Source organism: Neovison vison, chromosome 9 (assembly GCF_020171115.1).
Source record: "Neovison vison isolate M4711 chromosome 9, ASM_NN_V1, whole genome shotgun sequence".
Classification (NCBI taxonomy): Eukaryota; Metazoa; Chordata; class Mammalia; order Carnivora; family Mustelidae; genus Neogale; species Neogale vison.
The window spans coordinates 36,396,711-36,410,929 of record NC_058099.1 but is presented as its reverse complement, the minus strand read 5'-3'; the positions used below and the strand labels follow the sequence as shown (position 1 = coordinate 36,410,929).

General features: G+C 52.5%; 1 protein-coding gene across 3 annotated transcripts; it reads right to left on the bottom strand.

Annotated features, from left to right (window-relative positions):
- Positions 1-472: 472 nt before the first annotated feature.
- FAM214B (family with sequence similarity 214 member B) lies at positions 473-12,380 on the bottom strand. Of its 3 annotated transcripts, none has more exons than XM_044265439.1 (9): positions 12,362-12,380; positions 4,378-4,521; positions 3,151-4,119; positions 2,933-2,991; positions 2,637-2,742; positions 2,352-2,510; positions 2,096-2,164; positions 1,836-2,011; positions 473-1,697 (listed from the first exon to the last, which is right to left on the bottom strand). In XM_044265439.1, the coding sequence occupies exons 3-9, from the start codon at positions 4,042-4,044 to the stop codon at positions 1,544-1,546; spliced, it is 1,617 nt and encodes a 538-aa protein (XP_044121374.1). In that variant the 5' UTR covers positions 4,045-4,119; positions 4,378-4,521; positions 12,362-12,380; the 3' UTR covers positions 473-1,543. The 3 variants fall into 3 exon arrangements, with proteins under 3 accessions (XP_044121374.1, XP_044121372.1, XP_044121373.1); XM_044265437.1 differs by lacking the exon at positions 12,362-12,380 and adding an exon at positions 12,203-12,286; XM_044265438.1 differs by lacking the exon at positions 12,362-12,380 and adding an exon at positions 7,399-7,449.
- Between the last annotated feature and the right edge of the window lie 1,839 nt (positions 12,381-14,219).

The window sequence follows — 14,219 nt, the reverse complement described above, 5'->3', positions numbered from 1 at the left end:
GTTTATCAGGTCTAGCGCCCTTGCATAGCGCCCCACACAGCCCCTACATTCGGCCTTCTCTGGATCATATCACTGCACATATCACTGATGCTCTGGCACATCTTCTAAGAGACCTCCATTAAATCACTCTCATTTTACATTTCGGGACTCTTAAGTTCAAGAGGGGCTAAAATCAGTAACAAAAGAACCACTATAGGAATGCAGGTCTACATTCGGAGAGTTTAGCTTTTGTGGACTGAACCTTCCCCACCACCCAACCCCGTTTATCTGAAAAGAGCAAGACCAGATCCTGAGAATCATTAGGGCCTTGCCTAAGACTTCATGGCCTTGGGCCTCAGGTGTCCTCTTTGGAAAAATGGGCAGAGTCTGAACTCCAGTTAGGTCCTCCATCCCCATTACCATACACTCCCCAAAAGAAAAAGTAAGGTTTAGCTCAAGTTTCCAAACAAGAATTTATTCTTTCTGTTTTTGTTTTTTTCTTGAAAAAAAGTACCAGGTACAATTTTTTCCTTTTTCCTTTTTGTTCAAGTTTCAAGCAATTGCTTGTTCCCCTCAGCCCAGCCCCAGGAGTTAGGGCTAAGACTGGGTCAGAATCTGGTGTGGGCATTGGGGTAGCTGGGAATCACATGACTGGGTGTGAAGGGTATCCCTCACCCCAGCTGAGGTAGGTGGGTCAGAGTCTGGCCAGATGAGAGGAGGCACCCCGGTCCTTGGCCCTGACTCTGCCCCCTGAACACCTTCCTCAGTCAGGACCCCAAAGCAAGGAGACACAGGCAGGAGGAGAGGGACAACTGGAATCTGGAGACTTAGATGAGGGGTGGTTAACCTGTGTGTGTGCATGCATGCAAGCTCTCTCTCACACACACCACGCAAATACAAGCTTGCATGTGCGCACATACGTGCGCGCACACACACACACACACAGCTGGCTTTCAGAGAGGGGTCAGAGGGTAGGGGAAGTGAAAGGTATAAGACAGAGCACGGGAAGCTGAGTCTTTGGCTAGGGACTCAGTCCTTCTGGGATAACCTCTCTGCTGTCAGCTGAGGAAAAAGAGTCCTTCCCTAACCCCAACATCAGCTTCTTCAACTCCTGAGCTTGGAGCAATATCTGAGAGTGGGAATGGAGGAGGGGCAATGCCAATTACCAGGTTTGGGAGGTTACCAAGGCAATCCAATTTGAATAAATTATAAATTAAAAATAAATAAAATAATAAGTGGCCCCTGCCCAGGACAGTGAGGCAACGCTGGCATAACTTGCCTGGGAACTTGGGATAACCTTGGGATAGCTCTGGTGTCTCCCCACTACCTAAGCTGGCCTGGGAAATCCAAGGGGGTGAGGAGGCACGTGGAGTACCCAAAGTAGAGCAGAGTGTGGTAAGGATCGGAAGCCTTAAATACCCAAATAATCAATTTGGGCATGAGCATGGTGAGGGCTTTAATTCAAGCCTGAAGGATCTTTTGCCACCTTTCCACGTATTTGCTCTGTTCGGGATGGAGCAGGATGGGCTGGTACTTGGCCCCCATGGGTTCAGGGCACTGACAATCAGGGCAAAGGTGAATAACGTGGGTTGTGAGGGGACTCAGTCACTGCCTGCAGTTCGTAGGGGAGCCCTGTGTCCAGTTCCAGGCTCCGGCGTGAAAAAAGCAGGCGGATGTCTCCATGCAGGCTTAAGCGGCCTGAGCGGGAGCTCCGGAACCTGGGGGAGGACAGGGTGATCAAAGAAAGGATCCAGACAGTTTAGAGGCCAGGAGAGATCCTATTCAGAGAAGAGAAAACCCGGGGTGGGGAAAATTCTTTCCCTGGGCCTCCCAACGCCCCTGGGCACTGTCCTAACCTGAGGTGCAACAAGTAGCAGAGGAGGCGGCAGGTGGGGCTAGCATTTCCCTCCTCACCCACAGGCACCAAAAAGAGGCGATGGCGCAGGAAGGTCATATGGGCAGCAGGCATGTCCGAGAAGTCAAAAGTCACAAGGAACATCTTCACCACAGTCTGGTTGGGGTTAAATAAGGTCTGGGGGCAGGAAAGAACAAAGTTCTTAGGGTCTAGGGGCTGTTTTCCTCTTCCTACTCCCCCTCCTCCTCAGGGAACACTTACCACTTGGATGGTGCCCATCTTGGGCACGCTGTAACCCTTCCTCCCCAGGGGGTTCAGGTCCACGACACCCTAGAAAGGCCATGGAGCCATCAGCTAAGGTAGGGTCTCATCCATCTCCATAATCTTTCACTCTGGGCCTGGCCCTCACCCCACACAAGAGTTCTCCCCACCGGGCCCTGAACACCTAAAGAATCCCTTCTGCCACCAACCCCTCATCCTCCTCACAAGCTAACTTAGAGTTGAGGTCAGATCATACCAGGAAGGGGGCCGGGGCATTTTGCTCAGAAACATCAAAGAAGGTGACAGTGACAGGCAGCGTGACATGCTGGGGGCAATAGGATCCACTAGCTCCAATCTCTGCCGTGAAGCCCTCAATGTGGCCAGATGGTGCAAAGCGTCCTCGCAGCAATGATTCCTGGGGTGGAGATGGGGAAAGCATATTAGGAGACAGACACCAGCTGTTTTCCTTACCCATCCAAGCCACATTCCACCATCTCACTTCCCCCAAGGCCCCCCAATCACAGAATCCAAGGGGAACTACCTCAAAGTTGCCCAGCAGGGTACGGCTGACGGCAGGGGTAGGAACAAGGGAGGCACTGGGGGGGCTCAGCAGGCCTGGCCCCTTCCGGAGGCTTCGAAGGGAGCTCCTGGTAGGGGAGGGGACACACAGTATGTTGGCTTAAAGCATTCTGCTATGCTTACTCATGTCCTTGGGTTCACCCTTTGCCACTATCTAGGGCTCCTGCCCTGGGGTCCCCTACCCTGGGGTTGGAAAAAGGATTACAGACTTTTTCCCTATTTTCAGGGACAGAGCCGAGGGAGAAGCTGATCACTCACAGCTTCAGGCGACGGGCACCTTTCAGCCTCCGCCCCATGGGACTGCAGTCTGTTGGGTCCTATGGAGAGGAAAGATTACAAAAAGAGATTGGGTGGAGGCCAAGTATGTTTGCAAGCAGGAACTCATTACAAGCTCTCATAGGAACATCCCCACCAGTCTTCACCTTTTCCCATACATGTATCTACTTAAGAGTAGACCATCTCCTCTCCTGGCTTACCAGCACAGGCTCCTTGGGCCCAGGCAGCAGATGGCTCCAGAAGGGTGTGGCTTTGGCATCAGAACTGTTGGCAGCAGGAGGATGGCCCAGGGTTCCCCGGCGCCTCCGAGGGGCTGGCCCCTCATCCTCAGAGCTGACATCTAGGGCTTCTCCAGCAGGAAGCAGCCTTCGCTTGGTGGGGCAGGGGCCTGGAGGTCCAGGGCCAGGGGGTGTGTGCTCGGGACTATGCCCATTGGCAGTGCCAGGGGACTCCCTAGGCCAAGGGCTGCCCCCATTGCCCACCCCAGCCACTGGGCTCTTACCCCCTATTTGTGCAAGACTGTGCAAATCAGTGTCAAATGTGTGCAGCTGGCCCAGAGGGGCTGGCCCTGGAGACTCCCCCAGGGACCCCTGTACCCCTGGATCTGGGGAAGCCCAGTCTCTGGTGTGCAAACTGTTGCAGGAAGCATTTGATGGGGAACAGGGGGGACTTTGGGTCCCTGAAGTCCAAGGTGAGGTGGAGCTACTTCCCTGTTCCACAACACAGAGGCCATGATGGCAGAAATGCTGGCTGGTCACACCCAGTCCCAGCCCCAGTCCCTCTGGGCCTAGTAGCCTCACAGTAGATGGTTCTTCAGGGGGTAGTCCCTCTCTGGCCCCCAGCCCAGGACCTCTCTTCAGCTCCCTGGGAACCTCAGTGGGTGGGGCCGGCCGTTTGAGGGCCCTATGAGGCTCAGAGGCACCAGCTGGAGGGGAAAAGATGGATACCTGGTAGACCCCGGGGGATGTCGCCCCCCCTGCTGGGCTGTAGCCCATGAGCAGGCCACCCTGGAGGGCCCCCTGCCTGACTGCAGGCTGTGAAGGGCCAGCCTCTGTTTCTGAGGATGGAGACGGCTCCGCCTGCACGTGGCGCATGAAGCCCCCCTTGGGTCAGGGGGGCCCCCCCACACAGCCTTTATGCTGGGCCTGGGCTGGGGGGCCTGAGGACATCTGTGCAAGAGAAGAGAAGAAAAGACCATCAGAGGAATCTATGAGTCTTCTCCCTTCCACCTGAGTTTCAGATCCTTCCCCAGCCTGAAGAGATGACCTTGTGGGGTTCCTGGGGATGAAGGTGTCCAAATCCCCAGAAAGATTAATGGAATATTGATCCCATTAATAATAGACCAGTGCAAGAACTTCTAAGAGGGTAACGTGTTTAGCACAGGTTTCTTACTGGACCTGTTTCCCCTCCCTTTCCCTAGCACTCACGCCGATGAAGAGGCCTTAAGCCTGGATGTGTGTTCCCTCTTCCTGACTGATGCCTTGCTCTCCTAGCTTGCAGTCTGGTCCATTCCCGCTGCACTGGCAAGGTGACTGCCACCATTCCGTGCAGCTCCTGGGCTCAGCCGGACCCTGAGGGAAGAAGAGCAGACATAAGCCAGAATGCCTGAAGCCAATGGTTAGGCTCCTCTCCAATTGTGAGCTCCCAGAGTACCCTCCAGGATATCCTTCTCCCATATGAAAAGCTCTTCAGAAACAGAAGGAGCAGTCTTGGGATCCAGAGCCCAGAGGGCAGAGCTGGGCTACCTAAGGAGTCAGAGAGAGGCAGGTCTCCCTTCAGTGGAGTAAGGATGTGAGAAGTAAGTTGTGGCAGGATGACCACTTATCAGGGCCACCAGCAAAGAGATTTCTGCCCTGAACATGAGGGGGGATGTAATATCCCAGGATCCAAGAGATCATGCCACCTGAGAGTTGGTCAGAGCCATCAATGAAAGAATGAATTCTTCCATTCAGCCCTCCTAGTCCGGGCCACTGAGTTGTGTGACTCCTTCCCTTAAGTCTATCTCCAAAGGGACAGTGCTACCCCAAAGCCCTAAGGGCAGAGATCTTGCAGAAATTCTTATCCCAGGAGCACTCCTCAGAGGTACAAACCTCAGGTCAGCTCAAAGGTGGCCCTTCAAATGTAAACTCCCAATTGCCTCCAGCAGTCTATCCCTTTAATAGGAGCAACAAATCTAATCAAAAACAAGTGGAGGGGGAGTGGAGGAGGCACTGCCAGAAGGCACTTTCCAGGACCTCCCCTCCCCCTAGGCCCTGCAAACTAGAGATAAGGCAGGGGCAGTCAGACGGCTGGAAGCAACTAAGACTACCTCTTCGCTTTGCCACAACACGTTCCACAAACAAAAATGCAAACCACTGTTTTTCTGACAGGGCACAAGATGGGTCTCTACTGACTGGTTCATCCCCAGGATCCCATACCAGGTGAGGGGAATGTCAAATTGAAGGCCATCTTCCTTTATGTAAGGAAATATTGCCTCCAGGATCAAGCTTCTCCTTTGTGCAGTAGCCTGTGCTGACTGCCATCCACAATATCTCTTCCCCTTTAAAGAATATCCCCTGTATGCCTACCTAAGTCCTGTCCTTACTCCTTGGCTAGCCCAAATGCCATTCCCTCCAGAAAGCCTACTCTGGCCACCCTAAGCCATCAATCTCTCTCTCCCCACTCTGGACTCCACCTAAGGCAGTGTCATTATCTACTGTAATCCAGTGACAGTTTTGCTTGCTCTTGTAGGTAAGAAATCTCTTAGACAGGAGTGCCTAGGTGGCCCAGTCAGTTAAGCATCTGACTCTCGGTTTTGGCTCAGGTGATCTCAGTGGCATGAGATGGAGACCCATGCTGGCTCCACACTCAGTGTAAAGTCTGCTGGAAATTCTCTCTCCCTCTTCTCTGCCCCTCACACTTGTGCTCTCTCATTCTCTAAAATATATAAATAAATCTGAAAGGAAGGAAGGACGGAAGGAAGGAAGGGAAGGGGGAAGAAAGAAAGAAAGAAAGAAAGAATTCTCCTAGACAGACTATGGGATTCTTCAGGGTAGGTTTGTGTTCTGCTCCTCCACCCAACTTCAAGTATAGGGATTAAGCACATAGCAGGGCTCAAAAAAGTAGAATGGAAGCCCCAGAGATCTCAGCAGTGCAATCGGTCCTGGCAGTGCAGAGAAAAACTCCCAGAATGAGAGAAGCAGAGAGAGTACTTGTACAGAGGGAGTCAGCAACAAGAGAGGTGGAAGTGGAGGGCAGGGAGAAAGGGAGAGAGAGTTGTACCCCAGAGACTGAAAAGATTTCCTATACCAAGTTCCTATCATTGCATCTAACACTACCCTATTTCACCACATTCTCAGTAGAAGACCCTTAAGAAAATTCTGGTTTTCTGTGGTGGTTGGGGTATCTGGAAAGGGCAGAAGTCCAATGACAGCACTGTCAGTGGCACAACATGTATTCATCTCTACCCCTCCTTTTCTCTACCCAAACCATACAGATTCAGAAACGGCCTTTTCTGTAACACTCCACCCCCTGGTCATCCAAGTTGGCCTCTTGAGTCCTTGCCCTGGGGAAGCCAGGTGATGACATGATGCCCTACTTGACCCCAGCATGCCTGGCATCTGCTTATTTTCCCAGAGCTCTCTCAGTTCCTGCTTTGTCAATGAGAAGCTCAAAGACTCACTTCCCTGCTACCCAGCCTGTTTGGCTCTAGATCATGGCTTCAAGCTGACTCATGGGGCAGGATTGTGGAGGAGGGGGGGAAGAGTAGGCCAAACCTCACTCTGTGCAGGGGGTGGGCAGCAGCTGGCGTCAAACAGCTGTGCCAGGCTGTGGCTGGCAAGGACTACAGTTCCCAACATGCCCAGGGAGCAAGGCCAGCAAAAACAACAAGTCCCAGAATACAGTGGGCTCTGTACCTCAGACACCTGCTAGGCCTGGGAGGTGGGGTAGGTGGGTGTTGGTATAGATATAAGCTCCAGGCTCACTCTCCCCTTCCCTTCAGTATTAAAGATACCCATTTCTACAAAATGTAGATGCCTTGCTCTCCTTTGATCAAAGAGGGTGACAGGAAGAATTCCTCTCCATGTGCTTTCTACCCTCATCCAGTTGAGAGAGAACAGCCAGCTGCTCTGCATTTTTTCCCTATACGTGTCCATACACGCAAGGGGGGCTACTTCCATGGACCACCACTGTGATTACAAAAGTCAAGCTCTGCTCTCTCACCAGCCCCTTGACCGCTGGCCTAAAACCCTCTACCTTCAGTGGAGAGTGAGCAGATGTCAGCACCTCCTCCAAACTAAGCCCGGCCAACTCACCCCTTTTCCTGGACTCCTTGTTCTGGACTACTCCCCCACCCCTGCTTAGTCTCCCAGGTCCATTTTCACCCCTCTCCTCCCCAGACCCTGGGACAGGCCCCATTCCCTAGTGCAGCTTCGGAGATTTGCTCTCCCCCCCTAGCACACACTCACCCCGCTCTTAAATTGGCTCCGCCGCGGCGGCCGCTGCTCCGGGCCCTTCCGTCCCGTCCCGGTCCCTCCCCTCGAATCCCGGGTCCTCCCCGCCACGGGCCCCCAACCCAGACAAAGGGTGGCTCAGGCAGAGCTCTGCTCTGCTAGGCTGTTCTCTGTTCAGCTTCGTGTGCAACACTAGCGGGCTCTGGAGCCCGCAGCCCCCCAGCTACTGCCGCACCCCTCCCCGCGACTGTCCCTCCCGGTGGCCGCCCCGGCTCCGCGCTGCCGACTCCGCTGCCCCTCTGACTCACAGGCCATTTCCTACCAGCTGATGGGGCCGCCCGCCCCGCCCAATGCCCCAACACCCCCGCCGCGGCGAACGCGGCCGCCACGCCCCCCTAAGACCACGCCCTCCATGGTCAGCGATCATGCTGATTGGCCCATAGGAGTCCAGCCTCTCCACGACCTCAAGTGTGAGGCACGCCCCCTTCAAGAGACGCACGCCCATTGGTCCACAAGGGGGCAGGCCTACCCGGGACCACCCCGCCCATCCCCTTAACCCCTCATCTGCCGGAATCCAAAGGCGCTCCCTCCCCTTCCATTTAACCCTTTCAAAGGCTTGGGCCTCCCACTCCTCACCTCCACCCTACCTCTTCCGACGGTGTTTAATAGGACGCCCTAGGGCTTTCATGGACAAGTTCGACAATCTCCAAAGTCGGCCAGCTCTTCCCACACCAAACCCCAAATATCCCCACTCCCATTCATCTCTCCCTTCCTTGCAAACCAGAGCTTCAGAGACCAGAGGACTGCTGAAGTCTAGAAAGCTTCCTTCATGCCAGAACAGATGAAATAGTCCAGCAGTGGGACCTTGTGTCCTTCCATTGAGAAATGGTATTATTCCTTTTCTTACTCTATATTGATGTTCTTTAGCCTTCATTAGAGGGACCCCAAGGACTCCTGAGATAGGGATACATTTTAATTCAGGGACCTACACATCCTTTTTTGTGTCTCTGAACTACCATTCTGAGACCAAGACTGCTTCGTCCTTTCTACCAGTACTCTCTCTTTATAGGAGACAGAGCACCCAGGGGAAGTGAGATAGTAAGGCTTCTGCCATTAGTGCGGTGAGATGTACCAAACTCTTCTGATGGAGCTCACTTCCATGACTCACAGCTCCCCTGAAACTCCCTATCCTCCCCCTGAGTCACTGGGCTCCAGGCTCAGGCCAGAATCAGCATTCTTAATTCTTGTCCTTCTACCCTTTAAATGACCAGGATGGGAACCTCTGCCATGGATGGGGCATTAAAAGATACTTTTTAGGGCGCCTGGGTGGCTCAGCGGGTTAAGCCGCTGCCTTCAGTTCAGGTCATGATCTCAGGGTCCTGGGATCGAGTCCCGCATCGGGCTCTCTGCTCAGCAGGGGGCCTGCTTCCTCCTCTCTCTCTCTGCCTGCCTCTCTGCCTACTTGTGATCTCTCTCTGTCAAATAAATAAATAAAATATTAAAAAAAAAAAAAAAAGATACTTTTTAGGGGCACCTGGGTGGCTCAGTGGGTTAAAGCCTCTGCCTTTGGCTCAGGTCATGATCCCAGGGTCCTGGGATCGAGCCCCGCATCAGGCTCTCTGCTCAGCAAGGAGCCTGCTTCCCTTCCTCTCTCTGCCTACTTGTGATCTCTGTCTGTCTAATAAATAAATTAAAAAAAAAAAAGATACTTTTTAGAGGAGCTGCTTTAGGGGCAAGCTAAGAATATACGTAGTCCTGACAATCTTCCCCTCTGCACTTGTTGATAAGTCAGTTTCCAAACTTAAGAAGCTTTTTGTTTCAGTCCTTCACAGAAGCAAACGAACACCAGAATCAAAAGAGGGAAGACTCAGGGCATCACCTCAGTCAGAGGAGTATGCAACTCTAGTGGGGAGTTCAAACCCCATGTTGGGTGTAGGGATTACTTACAAATAAAATCTTAAAACAATAACAACACAAAACAAAGATGGAAGACTCAAACTGATATCTGGAGAACTGGCATCAGCTATGGTAGACTCTCTGGTTGTGCCTCCAAAGAGGGGGAGTCCATTCTTCCGTAGTTCAGAGCCCACAGAAGACCCAACATCCTTGTTTCTACCTTGCCTTTACTGTAGGCCCCAAGGGCCCAGAGGTTGTTAGTGTGCAGTAAAGAAAGGCTCCCCTCCCCCTACTTCCTCCTTCAGCCTTAGACTTAGGAAGAAAAACTAAGTAACCCTTCTCTCTGGCCCCTGTCTCCTCACCTCAGACCAGGAGAAAAACCCTGAAAAAGAACCCAGTTGCAGTGGACTCACTTCTTCATTGGTTCTCTAATAGTAAGGAACAGGATTCAGGAAATTTTCAAAATCCTGAACAAAATGGCAGAGTACCAAAGAAAGAACTTGCCTGCCTTAGTAAAAGTTTACTGGGAAGACAAACAGACACAGAACACTGTAGGAAATTAATAGTCCCTTGGTGACGCCACAGAACAGGCAGTAAGTTCTGTTTTACTGCCACTAACATAGGCCAAGGCCTTAGTTACTTGCAAAGGTCAGGGGGCCAACAGTTCAGTGGGAAGGATCAAAGATGTTCTAGGCCTCTCTGTACCCTAGGAAAACAGCATGGTACAATCAAGAGGCCCTAACTAGCTGCCCCAAACTCTTACCCTGCTTTATTTTTTCATAGCAGTTATCACCACATGGCCTCTCTCTGCCTCACACACTCACGCATAGTTCTTTCTCCCCCTATTAGAATGGAAGCTCTATGAGAGCAGCAATGTTGTTTTGTTCATGCCAATATTCCCAGAATCAACATCAGTGCCTGGCACATAATAGCCACTCAATAAACATTGGCTGAAAGAAATGATGAGCCCTGGGCTGCGTGAACACAATCAGAAGGCCTGGATCCTAATTCCTGCTCTTTCACTGTGAGACCCAGAGAAAGTCAATCTCTTTGGCTGCAAATTTTCAACTCTGTAAGATGAGGAGTTTGTATAAATGATGGCCATTGAGGGCCTTTGTAACTCTGGCCTTATATTGCTATGTTTCTAATAGCAATTGTTCACTCAAATTCATTTTCAGAGGATGGGACCCAAATGTCTGAATGCCCTGCGGGTTGTACTGAAGCAGAGAGGCTAAATATCCCAGCCTCAGCACAGCAAACTGATGCCCTTTCTCTTCATGCCCCACCCACTCAAACAAATGCCTCAGTCCTGAGGAAGCTGGAGTGTTTGCCCTAGGCCCGCCTCTCTGAGAGACGGTCTGGGAAGCTGTGTTGCCATAGCAATCAGCTCCTCCTCAAAAGGCTTCAGCCTGCCCTCCCTTACCCCACCCTACCCGACGGCTTTGTCTGGTCTCAGCACCCCCTCCCTCCCTGGCCAGTCACAGCTAGAAGGAGGTTGGCTAGGGGCCCCTTTCAGTAACACTTGTCACACACATTCAGCCACTGTGGGGAAGGCTGGCCTTTTTCACCCTCTCCCAGATAGCCCAGGGGCAAATAGAACTTTGGCACTATATCAAGGATCCTCAGGAAACCTGAGGGGCTCCCTGGAGGTCTAAGCCCTCATCTCCCTTCTGACCATCAGCTTCCAAGCCAGGAGTGTGGGAGTCATTCTCTTCTCCTCTTCCAGCGAAGGCTGGAACCTCATATCCCTTCTGGAGTTCGGCCTGCCATAGTAGCCCATCTCTCAAAACATATATCCAAGACTCAGTAATTTTCAGCCTTCCCAAAGAAGCCCATTTTTTAGGTCCTAGGGTTCCCCACCCAGGAGAAGGAAAAGGGTGGGGAAAGTAAGTTTGTGGCAAGTGGTGAAAAAGTGGCAGCCAGTCACTTGTGGAGGCTGTTGGAGGACATATTGGTAGGAGTGGGGTGGGGTCTGGGCCTTGCTCCTGGTAACTAGGGTCTGTGGCCGTTGAGCACAAAGTTCCGGGCAGGGCACAGCTCCTGGACGGGCAAGTCCTAGGCCAGGCCCCAGGGCGAGGAAGGAAGTGGGAAATGAGCACACCCAGAGCATAGGGCAGGGCAAAGTGGGGGAGGGGGAAGACAGGGACCAAGGCAGGCTTCTGGGAGGAACAGGAACTAGAGTGAGGGTTAACAGGAACACCAGCTGGGGGAAGAAACTCCAGTCTCACCCAGACAGATCCAATGCCAAATGAGGAGACAGTCACAGAAGACCTAGTAGCAAGTGGGGCCTGATCCTCCCTAAGAGTGGTAGCCTGAAGGTGTTATTAGGAGCCAAGGAGCCAGGAGCACTAGGGACTGGCTTCTTTACCCCACCAATTCCATCATACCATTCCTAGAACACAGTACACAAGCCTCTTCCTGAGTCTCTACAAAGCCCCAGGACTTTCTCAAAGGACTAGTGGATCTTCCCCACTCAGTTGGGGCCTACAACTCTTCCCCTCACACAGTGCTCACAACCCCATCCCTTCTTTCTGTGCACAGTCCCTCTGTCCTTCCGTTTCTCCCACACTCTGGACCACCAGCTCTTCTCCATCACAGGGCACCTGCTTTCCCCAAAGCAACTTTAGATCCCCTCCCCCTCAAGTATAGCCAGCCTCCAACCCTCCACAAAAGACAGCGTCCTAGCCCCCTCAGACTGTACCTACAACCTCGGCAAAACACTCCGGTCTCTCCCCCACAAAGGCCCCTGGAGAATGCACCTGCTTACCCACACATTGAGCCCCCAAGTCCTCCCCCAACTCTGTCTTCCTTCCCCCCCACAGCAGTCCTCAGATTCTCTCCTTTTCTAACGTGCCCCCACCTCCTGTTTGCCCAAGCGCACCCCCATCCTTGTCCCTCCTTCCACGCGCACCCCACCCCACACCTGTAGTTCCGTGAGTCCCGTTGCACCTGAGGAGGTAGTGGGTTGGGGCAGTTACAGAGAGGCCCTAGCAGCAGCCTCGGCCTGCAAACCTCACCCCTTCTGTCCGAGCCCCGCCCCCGCAACGCCCAGGCCCACCCCCTCCCTTGTCCCACCTCCCACCTTCTCCGGGCTCGTCCCCTTTCCTAGTTTCTTTAATTCCTTTGGCTCCTCCCCTGTAACAAGGCTCCGCCCCATGGCTCCGCCCCTTCTCTCCGACGCGTCTCCCCAGGAACATCCGCCTGTCACTAGCCCCTTCCCTGATCCCCGCCCTCTTCTGGTTCCTCAGCCTTTCGCGGGGACCCGCCCCTCGGATTCCAGCCTGGCAGAACCCAAGCCAGGCCCTCTTCCACCGCGAGCCCTGGTCCATCTCAGAGACCCTCCTACCCCCGCCCCTTCGCCCGCCCGCCTCACCCGGGCGCTAGAGCTCCAGCCCGGATCCGCTGGCTCTGATTGGCGGCGGCAGCCCCAATGGATGGCGGGGGAGACAAAGTGATGGCTGCAGGTCGCCCGAGGTCCCACCCCGGCCACGTGCGGCTTCTGTGATGACAGGTCTAGAGGGGCGGGGCCTTGGCCCTCAGGGTGCGGGCCTCGGCTGGCGGGATCGGACTGGGGGTGGGGGAGCGGGAGCTGGCATCAAAGCGCTAGCCTGAGGGTACCGAGCCTGACTGGGGCTCTCCCGGGCTTTCGCGTTAGTGTGAGCTGCCTGCGGAACTTGAGCCTTGTTCTGGGGACGTCTGGGTTAGCGCACGCATTAGCTTTAATGGGGGAGATCTGTGGGGTTTGCAAGGTAGTGCAAGGAGTTTCAGGAGTCTGTAAAGATGGGAGAATCTGGTTGGTGGTGTCTCAGGTCTGTGAGGTTGAGCAAGTGTCTACAGCCTACGCCGTACGGGAGAATCTGAGTTCTGGGAGATGGGCAGTAACAGCCAGATCTGTACCTATGGAAAGTGGGTCAGAAAGGAATTCTGTGAATTTTAGGAGCCTTAGTGTTAATACGAAGTTAGAAGAGTCTGCAATCGCCGAAGAGAAGCAGGGCCCTTGCTTTGTACAAGTGTCAAATGACCTATGTGACAGTTACATATGTTCTCTAATTTAATTAGCGCTTGAGTCTTCTCTCCTATTTACACTCACCCTAATAGTTCCCCAGATATAGCAGGGAGAAGTCCACGCGTACCAGGTACCTGTAGATGGCAGCACAGGACCCTTACAGAACTGAAGGGCCCAGAGCCCAGGGCCTATCGCGGCTCTCTGTAGAGCAGGCGGTACAGACTGTCGGTCAAACCTGGTGAAGTTCTCTGAAAGTGGCAGATTCTTTAGGTTTCTGGGACTTTCTGTGAGTAGTTAGCTTAAGATAATTTACTAAACACCAATTGTATGCAAAGAAAAAAAAGGATTTTTTCTCTATCCTAAAGGAACTTGTTTAGGTTGTCATACAAGTACCTCGATAATTCTACAGACAGTAAAATTGGAAGGGTTTGGGGTAGTGGAAAAACCATAGGGCTTGTAATCATTTGTGTTGGCCTTTGAACTTTAGGTTTGGGTATTTACTACCTGTATGAATTTGGCTAAATTACTTGACTTAAAAAAATAAACTTAATTAATTTTAGAACAATTTTAGATGTATAGACCATTTATGAAGGCGATTCAGAGTTTCCGTTGTACACCACCCAATTTCTTTTCTTTTTTTTTTTTTAAAGATTTTATTTATTTATTTGACAGGCAGAGATCTCAAGTAGGCAGAGAGGCAGGCAGAGAGAGGAGGAAGCAGGCTCCCTGCTGAGCAGAGAGCCCGATGTGGGGCTCGATCCCAGGACTCTGGGATCATGACCTGAGCCGAAGGCAGAGGCTTAACCCACTGAGCCACGCAGGCGCCCCCACCCAATTTCTTTTATCAACATTTAAATTACTATGGTTCATCTGTTATAATTAATTAACCAATATTGATACATTATCATTAAAGTACATACCTCATTCAGATTTC

What these genes read in the sequence shown, in the direction of transcription:
- FAM214B (XM_044265439.1), bottom strand. Translation starts at nt 4,044, where the DNA reads ATGCGCCACGTGCAGGCGGAGCCGTCTCCATCCTCAGAAACAGAGGCT. An exon ending in GGCCCAAGGAGCCTGTGCTG is followed by an intron (nt 2,992 to 3,150) that starts GTAAGCCAGGAG and finishes TCCTCTCCATAG; the next exon opens with GACCCAACAGACTGCAGTCC. An exon ending in AGATGGGCACCATCCAAGTG is followed by an intron (nt 2,012 to 2,095) that starts GTAAGTGTTCCC and finishes TCCTGCCCCCAG; the next exon opens with ACCTTATTTAACCCCAACCA.